At 39.6% G+C, this 21807-nt stretch overlaps 1 protein-coding gene and 1 non-coding gene across 6 annotated transcripts in view; both read left to right on the top strand.

Moving 5' to 3' along the window:
* The window catches only part of LOC100478996 (hyaluronan synthase 3), a 213033-nt gene that overhangs the window by 21598 nt on the left and 169628 nt on the right, over positions 1–21807 (top strand). For all 5 annotated transcript variants that reach the window (XM_034638550.1, XM_034638551.1, XM_034638552.1 and 2 more), the window contains 3 exons: positions 860–996; positions 3363–3525; positions 10154–10236. In XM_034638550.1, coding sequence (XP_034494441.1) covers positions 860–996; positions 3363–3525; positions 10154–10236 — 383 coding nt within the window. The remainder of the gene's footprint in view (positions 1–859; positions 997–3362; positions 3526–10153; positions 10237–21807) is intronic.
* LOC117795354 lies at positions 6053–6159 on the top strand. The gene has a single exon (XR_004619323.1). It is a non-coding gene; the product is annotated as a U6 spliceosomal RNA (small nuclear RNA).

Here is a 21807-nt window from a genome sequence, read left to right on the forward strand (position 1 = left end):
CAGGCTCCCAGCGGAGGAGCCCGATGTGGGGCTCAATCCCAGAACTCTGGGATCACACCCTGAGCCGAAGGCAGACGCTTAACGACTGAGCCACCCAGGCGCACCTCTTTTTTTCTTTTTCTTTTTCTTCTTCTTTTCTTTTTTTTTTTTTTTTTTTCGCACATATACACAAGTTGTACTCTACTAAAGATTTGAAAGAGGACTCCTTTGCCGATCTCTGGCGCTCTCTCTTTACATATCTCATCTCTGGTATTTTACCCTGAAAGTTGTAGCTGCCTTAGCCTCCCCGAACTGTGAACTATCTTTCTTTAACTCAACAAAATGCCAGGCTTTGTTTGGGTTCGCCTTTGCTGTGTTGTGGCCTCAAAACTCTCTCTAGGTAGTAGGCTAGGGTATTCATGGAGCTCACCTTGTTTGCTTCTTTTGTCTCAAGGGTCATTGTCCTAGGCTGCCCATTGTCCAGTGTCTGAAAACCATTGTTTATATATTTTGTCCAGTTTTCCAATAATGTAAGGTGGTAAGGTAAATCTGGTACCTGTTACTGCATAGCTTTGGTTTAAGGCAGTTTAAATGACATGATGATATAGAGACATAATGATGATAATAATAATAAAAGTAATAAACACTGAGAAGAAGCTAGTATTCAACTTATGTTGATAATAACATTACAATGATTAAATGCGACTTTTTCCTCTGAACTACGCAGAAATCAACATGGAAAGTGCAGAGGGGTAGATTATCTTATAAAAGAGATAAGCAATTTTCAGTAGAGAAAAACCACTCTTTTGCTGAAATTTTAAGGACCCGTGTAGGGCAACTGGTATGGGTTGTTGTTGACATCTCTGTCCATTGCTGACAGCTGGGGTGGCCGGTGGGAGTGATGGCGAGGCAGCGGCTGCTGACTGGAAGAAGTGTGACCTGATTGCAAAGATTCTGGCCTCTTGTCCTCAGCAGTGTCTTTCCCCCGAGGATTACTACAGGGATATCTGCCCCCAGGTAAACAGCTTTGTTTCTTTTCACTGGGTGAGGATTATCTGTTTATTCACAGAAAGGAGACTTTAATGTTTCTCTAATGTGGAGGTAAAAGCAACATAATATTTAAGTTTATTGTTCAGTGAGGGGCGAATAAACACCTGTTGTTAGGTTTAGGAACGCCTTCCCATTGTCAAATGAGTAGTCCCACTTGCTCTCAGAGCTCGAATATGAAACTAAAGTTTCATCTTGTTCATTATCTTTCCTCGGTGTTTTTAATTAGTTAAAAAAAACAGATATTAAGTAAACAAAGTAAATTAACATGGTATACAATTTAAAAAGCACAGAAGGGGCGCCTGGGTGGCACAGCGTTTAGGCGTCTGCCTTCGGCGCAGGGCGTGATTCTGGCGGTCTGGGATCGAGCCCCACATCAGGCTCCTCCGCTATGAGCCTGCTTCTTCCTCTCCCACTCCCCCTGCTTGTGTTCCCTCTCTCGCTGGCTGTCTCTATCTCTGTCAAATAAATAAATAAAATCTTTAAAAAAAAATAAATAAAAAGCACAAAGAGGAAGCAAAAATAAGTCTTCCTCTCATCTCTGTTTTCTAGTCCCTGAGAAGTAGTCACTGTTACCAATTTCTTGTTTATTTTCCAGCGACATTCTGTGCATTAATGCATATCCAATTATATGTGTATGTATCTGTATATATACTCCAATTTTTTTCTAAGTGATAATGTGCTGCACACACTGTTTTTCATTTTGCTTATTTAACTTAACAATGTACGTAGGGGATCATTTTGTATAGAGTCATTTCATATAGAGTTGTGGTGTTGTTTTCATGGGTACATAGTATTTCACTGTATTAATGTACCATAACACACTTAACCAGCCTCCTATTAACGGACATTGAGTTGTTTCCATTCTTTTGCTGCTTCAAACCATGCTGCAGTTAATATCTATAATTTTTTTTAAGAGAGGGAGAGAGTAGAGTAGGGGCAGAAGGCAAGAGAGGATTTTTTTTTTTAAGATTTAATTAATTAATTAATTTCAGAGAGAGCGCGCACAATTAGGGGGTGGGGCAGAGGGGGAGGGAGAGAATCTTTTTTTTTTTTTTTTAAGATTTTATTTATTTTTTTGACAGAGATAGAGACAGCCAGCGAGAGAGGGAACACAAGCAGGGGGAGTGGGAGAGGACGAAGCAGGCTCATAGCAGAGGAGCCTGATGTGGGGCTATCCCATAACGCCGGGATCACGCCCTGAGCTGAAGGCAGACGCTTAACCGCTGTGCCACCCAGGTGCCCCATGGGAGAGAATCTTTCAAGCAGACTCCCCACTGAGCAAGGAGCCTGATGTGAGACTCTATCCCAGGACCCTGGGATCATGACCTGAACCGAAGGCAGATGCTTAACAGACTGAGCCACCCAGGTGTCCCCTAGAAATACATTTTTCTGTTGACTTCTTATACTAGGGTGTACCACTCGTAGACACTGGAGAACTGTATTTATCTTTGAGAAAAAAATAGATTCTTTGTGGGATAGTTCAGGCATGATAGTTCAGAGTTCTTCAGACCCTAAACATATTTATATGCCTTGATTCAGAAATTTCATTTGGTGGTGCTATAGGGTAATTTTTTTTTACGTTTTTTTTTTTTTTTTTAAAGATTTTATTTATTTATTCGACAGAGATAGAGACAGCCAGTGAGAGAGGAAACGCAGGCAGGGGGAGTGGGAGAGGAAGAAGCAGGCTCATAGCGGAGGAGCCTGATGTGGGGCTCGATCCCATAACGCTGGGATCACGCCCTGAGCCGAAGGCAGACGCCTAACCGCTGTGCCACCCAGGTGCCCCTGTTTTTAATTTTAATTCCAGTGTAGCTAACAAACTGGGTTGTGTTGGTTTCAGGTATAGTATAATAGCAAAATTTTTAGAGAAAACAATGTCGGGATATTAGGAAATAATTTAATAAATTCTTTCATACAGCCTAAATATAATATTTTTGAGGAATTTATAACAAGATGAGCAGATTTCAGCAATATGTAAAATGATATTAAGTGTGGTGTCAATTAAAAAGAAAAAAATTATACAGAGATAGATTGGAAAAAATGTACCAAAAATGTTTCAGTGATTTGGTATGATTTTTCTTCAAACTTTCTTTTGCAAATTTTCTATGATGAACGTGTATTTTATAAATTAGATAGCATTACTTGATAAAAGCATAGCTTGGTTCTCAAACCCTCTGATACTGGGTTGTTAAAAGTAAAAAAAAAAAAAAAAATCTGTTGAGTCAGTATACAGTAAGCTTATTTTTTGGTCTAAAAACATTAGTGCTTTCTCTAGTTAATATAATGCTCCTTACAAAGAGTCTTGTATTTACCTCATGTACTTTTTCTTGTAGATTCTAGATTTATTTCACTTTCAAGATAAATTGACAGCACGACAGTTTCAAAGAGTTGCCACCTCTACCTTTATAACAATGTCAAGAGAACGCCCACAGTTGGCTTCGAAGTATTTGCTTCAGCCAGTGCTGGCTCCTCTCCATCGATGTTTAAATACAGCAGGTAAACAAGGAAGTCTGGTGGTTGGGTGTCCTTCTCAAGGATCTTCCTCAGTGTTTCAGGTTTAAATGACTTAAGTCTGTAGTATTTCAGTGACTTTAGTTGTGCTTTCTTTTCTCCCCAGCTTTTTATTTTGAAAAATCTACCTCACAAAAGTTCCAAGAAGAGTACATTGAACCACCCCTATACACTTTACCTGGATTGACCCTTTTGGCCATATTTATTTTATCTTTCTCTTATTATACATGTACATTTTTTCTGAAGCACTTGAGAGTTAGTTGCAGAGATCGTCTAATATACAGACTTGATTCGGGGCGCCTGACTGGCTCAGTTGGAAGAGCACACAACTCTTGATCTCGGGTTCATGAGTTTGAGTCCCATGTTGAGCATAGAGATTACTTAAAAATACATAAAGTTAGGGGCGCCTGGGTGGCATAGCGGTTGGGCGTCTGCCTTCAGCTCAGGGCGTGATCCCAGTGTTATGGGATCGAGCCCCACATCAGGCTCCTCCGCTGTGAGCCTGCTTCTTCCTCTCCCACTCCCCCTGCTTGTGTTCCCTCTCTCGCTGGCTGTGTCTATCTCTGTCAAATAAATAAATAAAATCTTTAAAAAAAATACATAAAGTTAAAAAAATAATAAACAGATTTGATTCAAATTTCTCTAGTTTTCTCAAGAATTTCCTCTGTAGCTATTTTTTAAAAATCTAGAATCCAATCAAGAATCATGCATTTCATTTACTTGTTATATCTTTTTAGTTTGCATTAATGTAGAATAGTTCCCTAGTCTTTTGTTTTTCACCATGACATTTTTTTTTTCCAGATGAATATACTTCCTTTATCAAGGGTAACAAACCAAAACAAAACCTCCAAACCCCAAACATTTAAAAACCCAGGGTGCTAGAAATACAAACTCAATTCATTTGAATTCGAGCTTGTCCAGATTGCAGTCACAACCCCTAGTGAGATGCATGTGAGCACCAGGGCAGGGGGACAGGAGTGAGGCCAAGAGAAGGGGTGGGAAGGGGCCCCCCATAGGCTCCCTAGGGATCACCCTCACAGTGGTACCTCCACCTTCCCAGTGACAGTGAGGACCTACTAGGTCCTAACCTTTTGACCACCCCCATCCCTGGCAAGGTCTTTGAAGGCTAGTCCCAAATGGTTCTGCCCTCCCTTGCTCTGTCCTCACTTGCTCAGGCTTCCAGCCTCACTCTTCTCCTCCACACTCTTTTCTGGGATTAGTAGCAGGTTAGGGTACTGTGTGAGCCACAGTGAGGCTGGGGGCTAGGTGAGGCAGGGTGGAGTCCGGGTGTAGAGAAAAGAGCTGTCCCACGATCCCTCTCTTCATGGATCCCAAACTGTGCAACCAGCTCCTCTTGTGTCCACTCCGTTCTGAAGAAGTGCCCTGGAGGCCTAAGCAGCAGTCCTGGAGACCTGCTGCAAGTCGGAGAAGGGGCTGGGCTCGCTGGCCTGCACATGGTGGGGCTGGCAGGTGAGACATGGCGGCGGCGGCGGCTTCTTCCGGCGGCGGCTTCTTCCTGCGGCGGCTTCTTCCCGCGGGTCAGCCTGTTGTGCCGCACAGCCAAGCGGGTGCTGTGCTGCCTTGCCGGGTCCGTGTATTCGTGCTGTCCATGCCCTGGGAGTCTGCAGCAGACACTAAGGGGATGTTGCTGGCTATCTTAACAGGGACGGGGGAGAGCAGAGCCCGCTCATCTGTGCGAGCCGTGATGCAGGCTGCGATAGTTGGGCTCAGCTGCACTGAGGGCTTTGGTAAGGGGGGGCGCTAGGGTCCAGCAGCAGCTTCCGCTCCTCTCGATCCTGGTTCAAGTACTTGTTCTCGAAGCTGTAGCAGCACCTCGTGGCTGGGGTCCGGCCGGGCACTCAGGCCATGCTGAGGAGGGACAGCATCTGTCCTCATGATATTTTCGAAGAGTCTTAATTATAAAATGTTCTGCAATTTGTATGTCTAATTATTTCCTCATGATTAGATCCAGGTTAAACATTTTAGCAGCAGTACTACGTAGGATGAAGGTTATTTTTTCTCAGTTTCCATCAGATTAGAGGGCACACATTATCAGTTTATTCCATTATTAGTGATGTTAAATTTGGTCATTTCATTAGTAGCCGTATTTCTCCATTGTTCAAATACCTTTCTTGTAATTTGTAAATAATCTATGGGATGATAGTCTGAGACTGTATGTATTCCATTTCCCAATAGTCTTTCGTACTGTGGTTTGGTATCCATTAATGATTCTTGCCAGTAAAATTGTGGCTTTCTATTTCTTTTGTTATTTCTAATTTGTTAGGCTGGTATTCTTCTATAAAGAGGAGCTTTTCCTTCTCCTTGCCTCATCCCCTCCCCCCCTTTTTTAAGGTATAAAAAATTTTTTAAGTACAAGCTACCCCAGCAGCATGGGGCTCTAGCTCACGACCCCGGGGTCAAGAGTTGCATGTTCTACTGACTGAGCCAACCAAGTGCCCCACCTCATCCCCTTTAAAAAACTAATTATTTAAGTATCAAATAGATTCAGACAGTGCTCACTTCAGCAGCACGTGTACTAAAATTGGAATGATACAGAGAAGATTAGCATGGCCCCTGTGCAAAGATGACATATAAATTCGTATAGTGTTCCATATTAAAAAAAAATAGATTCAGAGATTTTTTTTTTTAATTCGTTGGGTTACCAGACATTCATGTCATTCATTTTGATGCTCAGATTTTCCCATATTTGGTTGGTGGGTTTAGTTCTGTTTTAATGCCTTAGAAGATTGACATTTTACCACCTCCCTTGGTATGTTTTCATACTAATTTCATACTGGATTTTTCCCCCATACTTTACTGAATTTAATACTTGGATACAGAGTATTATTTCAGCATTCTTCCTTTAAGAAAAGAAAAACCTTTCTAGATAATAGTTCCTAAGGTTATAAATGAAGAAGTTTGATGTTATGGTTAAACCAAATTTAGTTCTGTGTAGACTTTTTAAAAAAGTCATTTGTAGTATAAATTTTTCTGAGCATGTGTGGTGGTGAGGTGGCCAGGGATAAAGTCTAACTCTTTTTTTTTTTTTAAAGTAGTCTCCACACCCAGTGTGGAGTTCAGTGCAGGGTCTTGAGCTCATAACCCTGAGATCAAGACCTGAGCTGAGGTCAAGAGTTGGACATTTAACCGACTGAGCCACCCAGGTGCCCTAAGAAAGTCCAAGTCTGGTGCATAGTAAAACTTAACCAAATTGAGCCTGGTGAAGTAAAATTTGTGATTATTCAAACATGATAAACCTGTGTATGTGTGTGTACTTTATTTTATTTTGTTTATATATATATATTTTTTTGGTGTCCGTGGATGGGCCCAAACTGAACATGATATTTGAATAAGTAATTAAAATTCCTTTATATATTTCATAGAAATCTAGTCTAGAATCAGTATATTCCTCAAAAAATCGCTCAGAAAATGAAGTATTATCTCTTCTTTTTAAAGGTTTTTAAGTAATCTCTACACCCAGCCTGGGGCTTGAATTTGCAGCCGCGAGATCAAGAGTCTTATGCTCTACTGACTGAGCCAGTCGGGCGCCCCTGAAATTTTATTTCTGTTGGCCTTCAGCAATAGGGTCTAAGAATTCTTTTATATCTCATTTCATGTACTAAGACTATACCTCATTACTAATCTGTTTATTCTCTTGTCTGGTCTGATTAGGTGTTCTAGTCTGTGGCAGTGGTTCTCATAGTGTGGTCTCAGGCCCAGCAGCATCAGTATCACCTGGATATTTATTAGAAATACAACTTTAGGGGCGCCTGGGTGGCACAGCGGTTAAGCGTCTGCCTTTGGCTCAGGGCGTGAGCCCGGCGTTGCGGGATTGAGCCCCACGTCGGGCTCCTCTGTTGGGAGCCTGCTTCTTCCTCTCCCACTCCCCCTGCTTGTGTTCCCTCTCTCGCTGGCTGTCTCTATCTCTGTCAAATAAATAAATAAATAAAATCTTAAAAAAAAAAAGAAATACAACTTTATTATTATTTATTAGAAATATAATATGGTTCTCCCAGACCTACTGAATCATAAACACTGGTGTGGGTCCCAACAGTCTGTGTTTTAACAGGCCCTTCTGGGAAATTCAAATGTGTTCAAGTTTGAGTCCTGGTCTAAGAACACTATTCTTGGGAGGCCTAAATTCAGTCCATTTGTGGATCAATTATTTTTGTCCTGGACCTTTTTCATTCACTTTAGGAATATTTATTTGACATCTGTTTGCCAGGCATTTCTTCATGTGTTAGGTTACATTTGTAACACCAGCTACATGTTTTGCATCAACAATCTGTGGATAACAAAAAGGACTATATAATAATCTGACTGGCTTTAGATAGATAGCCCCATCATTGCCACTGGAAAAACAATCTAAAATAATCTTTCGTATTTTATTTTTCATATTGTATCATATTTTTAAGACTGTGACGATTATGATGAATTCCTATATTTTATCAATTCTAGGGTGCATATGCTTTTCACATAAAAAACTTTAATTTTGGAAATATTTTTCACATTTTAACAACTCTGATATCAAGATGCATCTCACAATTATTGCTGGCCAGGTAGCAATCCTGGCATTGCCTGTGTCTGCAATTGCCTGTGTCTGAGCATTAAAACTTGTAGAATGGATGTCGGCAACTCAGAAGAACATCATGAAGACAATAGTAGAGTGGTGAACTTTTTAAGAAATGTCACTTCACCTGTGCCCTTGATGGTACAGAGGACAATATATTACGGCAAAATATGGATATCAGTAATGGTGTTGAAATATTTCAGAAGAGTTGGACTTTTAATGTGAAGTTTCACAATTTCTTATTGGGTTTATCCTAATTAAAAAGCTTATACAAGGAATGATATACATTAAAACTGTTTGTCTAAGTAAATATAAAAGAACTCTCAATACTTTTTTTTTTTTTAAAGATTTTATTTATTTATTCAACAGAGATAGAGACAGCCAGTGAGAGAGGGAACACCAAGCAGGGGGAGTGGGAGAGGAAGAAGCAGGCTCATAGCAGAAGAGCCTGATGTGGGGCTCGATCCCAGAACGCCGGGATCACGCCCTGAGCCGAAGGCAGACGCTTAACCGCTGTGCCACCCAGGCGCCCCCAACTTTTTTTTTTTTTTAAGATTTTATTTATTTATTTGACAGACACAGCAAGAGAGGGAACACAAGGAGGGGGACCTGGAGAGGGAGAAACAGGCTTCTGGCTGAGCAGGGAGCCCAATGCCAGGCTCCATCCCAGGATGCCAGGATCATGACCTGGGCCAAAGGCAGACGCTTAGCAACTGAGCCACCCAGGCGCCCCTTAATACTTTTTTTAATTAAGTTTTTAAATCTTCATTCCAGTATAGTTAACATATAGTGTTAAATTAGTTTCAGGTGTACAATATACTGATTGAACCATTCTGTACATTACTCAGTGCTCATCATGGTAAATGTATTCGTTAATCCCCGCTACCTATTTCATCCTTTCCCTTACCCACCTCTCCTCTTTTAATAATTTCTTAAAAAGTCTATTTAAAAAATTTTTTTTAAGATTTTATTTTTAAGGGGCGCCTAGGTGGCTCAGTCATTAAGTGTCTGTCTTCGGCCCAGGTCATGATCCCAGGGTCCTGGGATCGAGTCCCGCATCAGGCTCCTTGCTTGGTGAGCAGGCAACCTCTGCCTGCTCCCCCTGCTTGTGCTCTCTGTCAAATAAATAAAAATAAAATCTTAGGGGCACCTGGGTGGCACAGCAGTTAAGCGTCTGCGGCTCAGGGCGTGATCCTGGCATTATGGGATTCGAGCCCCACGTCAGGCTCCTCCACTATGAGCCTGCTTATTCCTCTCCCACTCCGCCTGCTTGTGTTCCCTCTCTCGCTGGCTGTCTCTATCTCTGTCAAATAATTAAAATCTTTAAAAAAAAAATCTTAAATTATTTTTACGGGACGCCTGGGTGGCTCAGTCAAACATCTGCCTTTGGCTCAGGTCATGATCCCAGGGTTATGGGATTGAGCCCCATGTTAGGCTCCCTGCTCATGGGGGAGTCTGCTTCACCCTCTCCCTTTGCTGCTCCCCCTACTTATGCTCCCTCCCTCCCCCACTCTCTCTTTCTATCAAATAAATAAAAATCTTAAAAAAAAAAAGACTTTACTTTTAAGTAATCTGTACACCCGACGTGGGACTCAAACTCACAACCCTGAGATCAAGAGTCTGATACTCTGCCGACTGAGCCAGCCAGGTGCCCTATTTTAAAACTTTTTAAAGGAAAAATTTCAAACACATCTATAGTGAAAATTTTAATAAATTCCTTTGTACCAGTCACCTCAATATAACCATTGACTCTGTCATTTTCATTTAATCCAATCCCCAGTTTTTCATTCATTAAATTCATAAAATTTCAAGTCATAATGTTTCATAGGTTACTTATTTCTTTTTTAGTGATACACGAAATAATAATGAATGTTTATAATCATTGGCATCATAGATTTCATAAAATATTGTATTTGGTAACCATGTCAAATCTCTAATTTTAGCTGTTACAGAACTGTCTTTCTAGTAAGATTTTCTTTCTCAAGTCCTGAGTCCTATTCAGTCAGGCACTGAGTATGGGTAATTTTGTTTTTTGTTCTCTAGAGATTCCAGAGAGTGACATGGTGCCAGGGATCATTTTGGTGACAGAAGAAGAACTTACTAGATGTATTGAGGATGTATTTAAGGTTGGTAATTTGAGTCACTAATGTTTTTAGCTAATATTTATACTTAGTCTTTTAAAATAGTGTTGCCTTTTTAATCGGTACTTTAAGAATTGGAATGACTAATCTTGAATTCCAAATGATCAATATTTTTTCACTTTGAAAACTGGAAACTATAAGCTGTTTGTAAAAAAAACTAATACATTTTGAAACTGTCAATTTCATCATTCACTCTGAATGTTTAAACTGTTTAGATTCTCTAACTGGCACATACCACTGAAGAAAGCAAGTCTTTTGAAGAAACTAGCTGACATTTTCAATGCTGTAGGTTTCCAAAACTGTATGATAGTACTGAATCTACTTTATATCTTGTGATAGTAATCACCGTCATAAAAAGTCTGAATAAATGAACCTTGCAAATGACTACCTAAACATATTACTGAAAATGAAAAAAAGTATGTTCTCTATGATTACAGTCTTACAGATATATATGAAACATATATTTTAGAAAAAAAATGAAATACATTGTGTGAGGGTCAGATGGAGTTGGGGTAAATATTCTTCTTTTTTCAAAAAATTTGTAATAGTATTTTACTGTTAAAAATATCCACAGTAGTAAACAGCTTTCAAAATTATATTCCATGAAAAAGGTACATCTGCTCTGGAAAATAGTTCGGCAGTTCCTCAAAAAGTTAAACATGGAGTTATTATTATATGACCCAGTAATTCCACTCGTAGGTATATACCCAAGAGAAATGAAAACATGTTCAGACACAAACCTGTGCACAGATGTTCATCGCAGCATTATTCATAATAGCCAAAATGTGGGAACAGCCCAAATGTCTATCAACTGATGAATGGATAAGCAAATGTGATATATCCATATAATGGAATATTTTTTAGCCATAAAAAGGAATGAAGTATGGACACATGCCACAACACAAACACTTAAAAGTAACAATTTTTAAACTTTAAGAGAAGCCAGAAACAAAAGACCACACTTTGTATGATTCCATTTACATAAAGTATTCAGAATAGGCAAATTCATAGAGACAGAAAGTAGATTAGTGGTTGCTAGGGCCTGGGGATGGGGGACTAGAAATGGCTGTTAATGGGTATGGGGTTTCTTTTCGAGGTAAGGAAAATGTTCTGGAATTAGACAGTGGTGATAGTTATACAACCTTGTGAATATACTAAAATCCACTTACTTGTACATTTTAAGAGTGAATTTTATGGTATGTGAATTATTCATCAATAATTTAATTCTACATTTCCCATTTCTATAGCAGTAAATTGAACAATGAGTAAATGTTTAGTTTTTTATGAAATTAAATATACAAAAAAATGAATAGTAAAACACTCCTGTACCTGTCATTTAGCTTAAGAAATTAAACATTACCAATTCAGTTGAAATCTTCTATCTGCCTACCCCTGGTCACATTTCCCTTGTTTCCTACCTGAAGGTGCGTTGTGGTTTTAATTAACAGTTCTCTTATTACTGGTGAGTTGAACATCTTTTTGTGTTCTTGATTCATTCATAATTTTCCCTTCTGTAAATTGCCTAGTCATATATTTTGCCCATTTAAAAAATTGAGTTGTTTCAGCTCTTCAGAATTTTTTTAGAATAAACCTTTTATTATAAAACAACTTTATTTAGATATACTTTACAGACCATAAAATAATGTTTTAAGTGTACAAGTCTATGATTTTTAATAAGTTTACAGAGTTAAACTATCACCACAATACAATTTTTTTTTTAAGATTTTATTTATTCATTTGACAGAGAGACAGCCAGCGAGAGAGGGAACACAAGCAGGGGGAGTGGGAGAGGAAGAAGCAGGCTCCCAGCGGAGCAGGGAGCCCCATGCGGGGCTCAATCCCAGGACCCTGGGATCACACCCTGAGCCGAAGGCAGACGATTAATGACTGAGCCACCCGGGTGCCCCAACCACAATACAATTTTAGAACATTTCTGTTACCCCAAAAAGATCCCTGTGCCTATTTACAGTCACTCCTTGTTCCTACCCTCAGCCCCAGCCTGCTAATCTGCTCTCTACCTCTGTGGATTTGCCTTGGCTGTTTCATGGGAGGGAACCATGCAACATGCGATCTTTTATGGCTAGTTTCTCTCTCTTTGCATAAGGGTGTTTGTTTGTTTGTTTGTTTGTTTGAAGTAATCTCTATGCCCAAAATGGGGCTTGAACTCATGACCCTGAGATCAAGAATCACATGCTTTACCAACTGAGCCAGCCAGGCGCCCCTCTCTTAGCATGTTTCTGAGGTTTATCCAGGTTGTTTCATATATCAATATTTTGTCCCTTTTAATTGCTAGGTAAGATTCCATTGTATGAATATACCACATTTTGTTTATTCATCAGTTGATGGACATTTGACTGTAGAGTAAATCTTTCTTTTTTAAAAGAGCTTTAAATGTCCATTGACTGATGAATGGATATAGAAGATGTGGTATGTATATACAATGAAATATTACTCAGCCTTCAAAAAGAATGAAATCTTGCCATTTGCAATGATGTGGATGGAGATAGAGTATATTATGCTAAATGAAATAAGTTAGAGAAAGACAAATACCATATTATCTCACTCATATGTGGAATTTAAGAAAGAAATAGATGAACATATGGGAAGTGGAAAAACAAAAAAAGGAAAGAGTGAAACAAACCATAAGAGACTCTTTTTTTTGTACCTTTTAAAATTTTTAAAATTTTTTTCCATTTTTTAATTTTAAATTCAATTAATTAACATATAATGTATTATTGGTTTCAGAGGTAGAAGTCAGTGATTCATCAGTCTTATATAATACCCAGTGCTTGTTACATCACGTGCCCTCCTCAGTGTCTATCACCCAGTTACCCCAACCCCCCCCCCACTCCCATCCAGCAACCCTCAATTTGTTTCCTATGATTAAGAGTCTCTTATGGTCAGAGACTAACTGAGGGTTGATGGAAGGAGGTAGGTGGGAGATGGGCTAGATTGTTGATGGGTATTAAAGAGGGCGCTTGTGATGAGCACTGTGTGTTGGATCTGAGTGATGAAGCCCTAAATTCTGCTCCAGAAACCAATATTGCACTGTATGTTAACTAACTAAAAGTTAAATAAAAAAAAATAAAAGTAAAACAGCTTTATAAGATATAATTCATGTACTTTACAGTTCACTCATTTGAAGTATGCAAATTGGGACACCTGGGTGGCTCAGTTGGTTAAGTGTCTGACTTTTGATTCCGTCTCAGGTCATGATCCCAGAGTCATGAGATTGAGCCGTGTATCAGGCTCTGTGCTCAGTGAAGAGCCTGGTTGAGATTCTCTCTCCCTCTCCCTTTGCCCCCTCCCCCCACCCCATACTCTCTCTAACAAATAAATAAATCTTTTAAAAAATGAAAAATAAAAAAATAATGGAGTATGCAAGTCAATTGGCTTTTTATTATATTCACAGGTTTGTGCAGCCATTATCACAGCTGATTTTAGGGTACTTCATTACCCAAAAAGAAACCTCACACTACTCCCAAAGCCCTCCACCACCCTTCCCTCCACTCTCCCTGCCTCTCACCCCTCCAGCCCTAGGCAGCCACTAATCTACTTTCTCTTTCTCTAGATTTGCCTATTCTGGACATCGCATATAAATGGAATTCTGTAATATGTAGTCTTTTGTGATTGGCTGCTTTTACTTAGCATGATGTTTTCCGGTTTATTGTAGCATGAAGCAGGACTTCATTCTTTTTTTTTTTTTAAGATTTTTTAAAAATTTTTAAGTAATCTCTACACCCAGCATGGAGCTTGAACTCACAACCCTTAGATCGAGATTTGTACGCTCTACTGACAGAGCCATCCAGGTGCCCCAAGACTTCATTCCTTTTTATTGCTGAATAGTATCCTGTTGTGGGTGTAGAATGTCTTTTGTAGTTCATTCATCCTCTAATATATGTTTGGGTTGTTTCTGCATTTTGGCTATTATGTATGATTAATGCTGCTGTGGACATTTGTGTATGAGTCTGTGTAACGTAGGTTTTCATTTCTCTTGGGTATGTTGCTAGATCTTATGGTAACTTTGTGTTTAACCCCAGTAGAATTCCTAGATCTTACAGTATGTCTGTATTTAACCATTTGAAGAACTGCCAAAGTGTCCGCACTATTTTACATTCCCTCTAGCCGTGTAGGAGGGTATAGAGTAAATCTTACGTTATCTTCTTTCAGAAAAGAAGGCAGATGCTTTTGTTTTGTTTTGTTTTATTTTTTTTTATTTATTTTTTTTTTTTAAAGATTTTATTTTATTATTTATTTGACAGAGATAGAGACAGCCAGTGAGAGGGGGAACACAAGCAGGGGGAGTGGGAGAGGAAGAAGCAGGCTCATAGCAGAGGAGCCTGATGTGGGGCTCGAACCCGTAACGCCGGGATCACGCCCTGAGCGTGAGGGCAGACGCTTAACCGCTGTGCCACCCAGGCGCCCCATGTTTTGTTTTGTTTTAAACCTTATGTATGATATTAATAATTTGTAAATGTAAAATGCATGCTGAAAAATTCAGTACTCATGCTCTACAACACACAGGTTGACCTGGCATACAAATGTAGAATTAAATTGCTTATAGATAAAACATGACATGGTGATTTAGTGAATATTATGCTGTTTTTGTTTTTTTTTATTTTTTTATTTTTTATTTTTTAAAAGATTTTATTTATTTATTCGACAGAGATAGAGACAGCCAGCGAGAGAGGGAACACAAGCAGGGGGAGTGGGAGAGGAAGAAGCAGGCTCATAGCAGAGGAGCCTGATGTGGGGCTTGATCCCGAAATGCCGGGATCACGCCCTGAGCTGAAGGCAGACGCTTAACCGCTGTGCCACCCAGGCGCCCCTGTTTTTGTTTTTTTTAATGCCTTAGAGACTTATGAAAAGAAGGTTTTTATATCCTGCTCTACATATGCATAGGCAAGGACATTTTAGTTTATAGAAAGAAAAAATTATATAGAGCAACCTAGAAAGCAAATAATCGGAATTAGAGAACAAGGCCCAGCTAACTTTCAGAAAGATTATCTTCAGTCACATACCATCTAAGGATGAAAAATCCCTAAATGGTTGGGTGTGGAATGTCAGAAAGACTTGAAAGTGGTGTCAAGGGTAGAACTAATTGTGACTAAACTTTGGTAAAAACCCTTCATAGTATTTCTGGGAAGTCAAAAAAATTGCTTTTCGAGGAAAAAGAAAGCAAAACAACTTCTTTCTGGCAAGTGAATTAGCCTCTAAAAAATGGAGATCCAGAAATAGTGAATCCTGCCATTGTTCCTATTCTTGTCCAAAGAAAGAGGGGAGGAAAAAAACCCTCCTAATTTGGTGAACAGTTTGGTGAATTTAAAACCTCCTGGAGAGGCAAGCAAAACATCAGTTTGCTATAAACACTTGATTATGCACAAAAGGTTGGGACTGTTATGAAAGCAGGAAGGGGTGCAGAAGGGTAATTATTCTCCCTACAAGGTTTTGGCAGCTCAGCTGCAGGGGGAAAACAGAGGAAATGTGTACGTTGGAGGAAAATGGTAAACACTTTGTAAAGTTTAGCAACAAAGGATGTGTTGTCTTTATTAACTTTGTGCTAATACTAAATTACAGAGCACAGCTCAAAGGCAGGAAATAAGGAGAACATCTGGGATAGTTGAATTGATCCAGCAATTCACTGGGTAGCGAGAGGGTACAAGAGAGTGTTTAATTTTAGAGAGGCATTTGGAACATTTCCAGCTCTGGTTTTCTTTCTCTCTTCTTTTATTTTTAACAGATTTATATATGTGTGTGTGTGTGTGTGTGTGTGTGTGTGTGTGTGTGTACGCACGCGTGTGTATACCACACAATTGATGCATTTAAAGTGTTCAACTCGGTGCTTTTAGTATATTCACAGGGTTGTGCAACCATCACCACAAATCCGATCTTAGAATATTATTGTCCCCCTAAAAGTACCCCATACCCATTAGCTGTCACTCTTCATTCTCCCAGCTTTGCCCCGAGCCATAGGCAACCACTAAAATCTACTTTCTGTCTCTCTAGATTTGCCTGTTCTGGATATTTCATATAAATGGACTTGTGTAATATGTGGTCTCTTGTAGTTCACTTTTCAAGATTCATCATGTTGTTGCAAGAAGCAGCACTTCATTCCTTTTAATGCCAAGTAGTATTCTCTTTTATGGATATACCAAAATTTGTCAGTTGATGGAAATTTGTGTTGTTTCCACATTTTGCTCTTGTGAACAAAGCTGCTGTAGACCTTCATGTATTGGTTTTTGTGTGGACATATGTTTTTGTTTCTCTTGGGTATATAGCTAGCAGTGAAATTGCTGGATCATATGATAGCACTGTGTTCAACTTTTGGAGGTACTGTCAGACCGTTTTCCAAAGCGGCAGCACCATTATACATTCCCACCGCCAGAGTATGAGAATTCCAATTTATCCTCTTTTTTTTTTTTAATATAATTCCAATTTATCCTCTCTGCCCAACATTACCACTACCAGACCACTGGTCTTCCTCCCCCTCCTCCTCTCCCTCCTCCTTCTCTTCCCCTCCTTGTCCTCCATTATTATAGCCTTGCTGGTGGGCGTGAAGTAGTATCTTCTTGTGGTTTTGAGTCGCATTTCCCTAATGGCTAATGATGTTAAACAGCCTGTTGTGTGCTTACTGGCCATTTGCATGTCTTCCTTGGAGAGATTTCTGTTAAGATCCTTTGCCCATTTTTAAACTGGGTTGTCTTTCTTCTCATTGGTGGGTGGGGGAGGGGATTCACCCTCACCAAGAGCTCTCCCTAAGAAATCGTCCTCATCAATCTCCTCTTGGTCTCCACACATTTGATCCTTCTCTACCCTCTTTCTGAATGGGAAGTGTTTATAGTCCTGCTCTCATCTTAGTCTGGTATCTTATCTTGGAGTTTTCAATCTATTCTGTCTTGGTGCCTCACTTGACATTTCCAATTGAATGTCCTGTGTTACCTGTATCATGATAGCGCCTATCTGGCTGCCGTCTCAACACCTAATTGCAGAGCCCCTTAGCTCCTCAGAGCCAGTTTCCTCTTTACTTTATACATAAGCCAGGTAAGATTGATTAAGACCAAGGGCGTCTGGGTGGCACAGCGGTTAAGCGTCTGCCTTTGGCTCAGGGTGTGATCCCGGCGTTGTGGGATCGAGCCCTACATCGGGCTCCTCCACTATGAGCCTGCTTCTTCCTCTCCCACTCCCCCTGCTTGTGTTCCCTCTCTCGCTGGCTGTCTCTATCTCTGTCAAATAAATAAATAAAATATTTTAAAAAAAAAAGATTGATTAAGACCATAGTGAAATTAGCAGTAACAAATTAGAAGTTATTTAGGGGTGCCTGGCTGGCTCAGTTGCAAGAGCAGGCAACTCTTGATCTCGGAGCTGTGAGTTTGAGCCCCATGTTGGGTTGTAGAGATTACCTAAAAATAAAATCTCCGGGCGCCTGAGTGGCTCGGTCAGTTAAGCGAATGCCTTTGGATCAGGTCATGACCCCAGGGTCCTGGGATTGAGTCCCAAGTTGGGCTCCCTGCTCAATGGGGAGTCTGCTTCTCCCTCTTCTTCTGCCCCTCCCTGCCCCACTCAAATAAGTAAATAATCTTTTAAAAAAAGTTTAATAATACTGATGAATCACAGACCTGTACCCCTGAAACAAATAATACATTATATGTTAATTAATATTCAAAAAGTTTAATTATAAATAAATAGAATCTTTAAAAAAGAAGTGAGTTAAACTACCTAAGAGCAGAGAAAACCCCAAAAGGGCATAATAATTTGAAAAACAAAGTATGTTGGGACTGGTATGTTCATTATACTTTAAGAGGGCAAGGATTGCATATATTCCATTTTAAAAAGATTTCTTCTGAAAGAGGTAAAATATAAATACATTTGGCATTTAAAGAAATAAACCCTCAGCTTGCTGAAAGAAAATGTGGCAGGAGCAATTATAAGAGAAGGTCTTTTTTTTTTTTTTTTAAGATTTTATTTCTTTATTTGACAAAGAGAGAGTGCAACAGCACAAACAGGGGGAGAGGGAGAAGCAGACTCTCTGCTGAGCAAGGGGCCCATTGCGGGGTTCAATCCCAGGACCCTGGGATCATGACCTGAACCGGAGGCAGATGCTTAACCAGCTGAGCCACCCAGGCATCCCAAGAGAAGGTCTTTTTATGCTTGCATCCTTTACATACAGCACGGAATGGAGCAGTGTGGTTCTGGTGGGCCAGGTGGAAAGTTCTCAACAATACAGGTATACACATAGATGCTTATTGAATTGAACTGAAAATCTGGCATGGCCACTTGTCCTTCTGCATAAATAATTCTCGTCATTTCTATGTGTGTACCTTACATCTGGTAAATTTATCTAAGCTGAGAAGGGGATTTGCAGCTCAAATAACTTCTAGTCCAATGGCTTCCAAGTTCTGTCTCCTTCTGACTCTGAATGTCTGGGGCCCTATCCCTCGAATACTTAAGTTTTTTTTTGTCCTCTCTGGTACAAGAGGGATAAATGGTTTTTATTGCGTACAGAGGTAAAGAGGGACCTAGGCTGCATAGAGATTCATTCTGAGTAGGGCAGGATAAGAGAATTGTAGAATTCTTTACAATTTGGACATTTTCTTGCTCATAAGAGAACCAACCAGAATCTGATACCAGGTGGGACTGGGAGGGTGCGGGGAATGTTTCCTTTTAGTATTCCTCACAATACTTGCCAAGACTCCCTAAAGGCAGAAGAAATTTTAGGGTAGGAAAGGCTAGAAGGTACCTAATTAGTTTATATTCTTCATTCTCATTTCCATTTTATCTCTCTGTTTCCAGATTCAGGGAATCCTGACTTTAATTATCCAAGTCTTTTTCTCCATTTAATCTTAACAAATTTCTAATTAAAGTTACTCTCTCAGACTGGCCAATTGACTCCTCTTTCTGAATTTTTAATTGTTTTTGTAGAGTAAATTGGAATACTAGAATCTTAGAGCTGGAAGGAAATATAGAAATTTGTTTTTTTGGTTGCGAATGGACTTTGATTTTTAGAGCAGTTTTATGTGCACAGAAAAATCGAGTAGAGGGTTCCCATATATCTCCTGCCCCCACATTTGCACAGCCTCTCCCACCGTTAACATTTCACATCAGAGTGGGACATATGTTACAGTTGGTGAGCCTACACTGACCTGAGTCCATAGTTTACATTAGGGTTCACTCTTGGTGTGATACATTCTTTGGCTTTGACAAATTAATCCCTCATTTTACAGTAAAGGAAACAAAATCCAAAAGATTGTGAAGTGACTTGTCCCAAATCATACTAGTGAGTGCCAGATCTGGTCCAGGAACCAATCCTTTCATCTCTTCTTTTTCTCTCACTCTGTGTTTAGAAAAGATAGTATTTGTACATGGTACACGTTTAAGAAGTACAAAAGGCTTTGCAGTAAAAAGTTAAGTCTTCTCCCACTATGGCTCTCCCCTAAATGCAGTCATTGTTTCTGGATGTTTCCAACTCTAATTGAACTGTAACCTAGAATAACATGCAAAGGACCAAAAGAAGTATCCTTGGGGTGCCTGGGTGGCTCGGTCACTTAAGATTTCAACTCTTGATTTCGGCTCGGGTCATGATCTTAGGGTTGTGAGGTGGAGCCCCACCGCTTAGCGAGGAGTTGGCTTGAGATTCTCCCTCTGCTTCCCCCCACACACCTCCCCCACTAAAATAAATAAATAAATCTTTTTTTAAAAAAAGTAGCCTTCAAAGCTATGTAAGATTCAAGTGTTAGATGGTACATTCAGATTCTGTGGTATAGTATAGTGCAAAGCACGTGGCCTTTTGAGTCCGATAGACCTAGGTTGGAATCTGGCTGAAGGGTTGATGATTCATGTGACTTTAGGTGACTTATTTAAAACACTTGAGTTGTAGGGATGAAACAAGGTAACTTGTGGAAGGTTAATTGTATACTTCAGCAAATAATTTGTGCTCAAAAATTGTCAGTTCTCTTTTGGTTCAAGGAATCTTTAAAAAAGATTATTTTATGCAGTACTCTCTGAAAACACGCACAGTGCAAAATACTATATTAGGTAACTTGGCTTGTCCCTTTGCTTCTCACAAGTCTTAATTAAACTCAGTAAGTGCATTAGAAGTTCTGGAACATTACTATCAAAAGGATCACTGTGATATTTTAGAAGGCAGCATTCGACTAGTTTAATCTTTAACAGGAGTACAGTCAAGTTCCAGCCTGTACTGAATTTCAGTGTTAGGATTCAGTCAGCTTGATTCATGTTTGTATTTCCAAACATATACATCCCTATAAAAGATAAGGCCATAAATTAAGGAGATAGTTCCATTTACAGCCGTATCAGCAGGTATTTAGGAATAAATGTAACATTTGCACCGGGCTGTATATTTTACACAATATTTTAACATGAATTATCTTAGCTGGTACTTAGGCCAAAAGCTTAACACTTGCATTATAAATGAGGAAACTGAATCCTTGAGGGGTTTAAATGTCTTACCCATGTTCACTCACTTAATATGTGATTTTGGGCGATCATGTAGGTGTCAGAAACAAAATTCATACCTGTTTCCTGACTCCTGATCTCCTTGTGCTCTTTCAGCTCTACAGTGGTCTCAGAGGGATGTGCTTAACCATGTAATGGAAGTCTAGTAAATGACAAATGGAGTATGTGAGGACTGCTTTCTGTTTTGTTTTGCCTTTTTTTTTTTTTTAAGATTTTATTTATTTATTTGACAGAGATAGAGACAGCCAGCGAGAGAGGGAACACAAGCAGGGGGAGTGGGAGAGGAAGAAGCAGGCTCATAATGGAGGAACCTGACATGGGGCTCGATCCCATAATGCCGGGATCACGCCCTGAGCTGAAGACAGACACTTAACCACTGTGCCACCCAGGCGCCCCTGTTTTGCTTTGAATAAGAAACACATGTTTATTGTTAATACTTCTGACCATTTTGACTCCCTTGGGTTTTTCCTTTCCTTTTTAATTTAAATTTCTTGTCAGCCCTTCCAGAGAAATTCAGTCCTTTAGATATTGAAGATAGGTACTGAATAAGCCAATACAATAAAAGCAAACCTCCTTTTGTTCAGTCCGCTCTCCCTTCCATGGCTGAAGTTCTGTGATTCCTCAGTTAATTAACGTTGGTTGAATAGCTTCTAGCTACAGCTTAAGAAAAAAAAAAAGAAAGAAAATACAGAGAGCTTTGTAATTTCCCCACAAAAATAGAACTTTTGAGAAAATAAAAAGCATTCAATGTGCCTTATTCATTTGTTCTTTGATTCAGTTAATCAGTCACAAAAAAAGTTTTTGCGAAGTACATGCAGAATGGCAGATACTCTGCTAGGTTTACAAACACAGAAATGATTAAAAGCCAGTCACTATCTTCAGGGAGCTCCCAATCAAGCAAACAGTTACAGGTAGTGTGTGATCTATTGTTAAGAGCACCAAGAAACATGTCTCTATTACTTGTCAAGAGTAGTCTCTAAGCTCAGACAAAGAGTTGTAAGGCTTAACCGCAGACACTTCTCATGGCTGAATCTGTGATAGAAAGCCAAGATGCGTTCAGAAAGGACTGTGGAAATCCCCAAG

Source organism: Ailuropoda melanoleuca, chromosome 12 (assembly GCF_002007445.2).
Source record: "Ailuropoda melanoleuca isolate Jingjing chromosome 12, ASM200744v2, whole genome shotgun sequence".
Taxonomy (NCBI): Eukaryota; Metazoa; Chordata; class Mammalia; order Carnivora; family Ursidae; genus Ailuropoda; species Ailuropoda melanoleuca.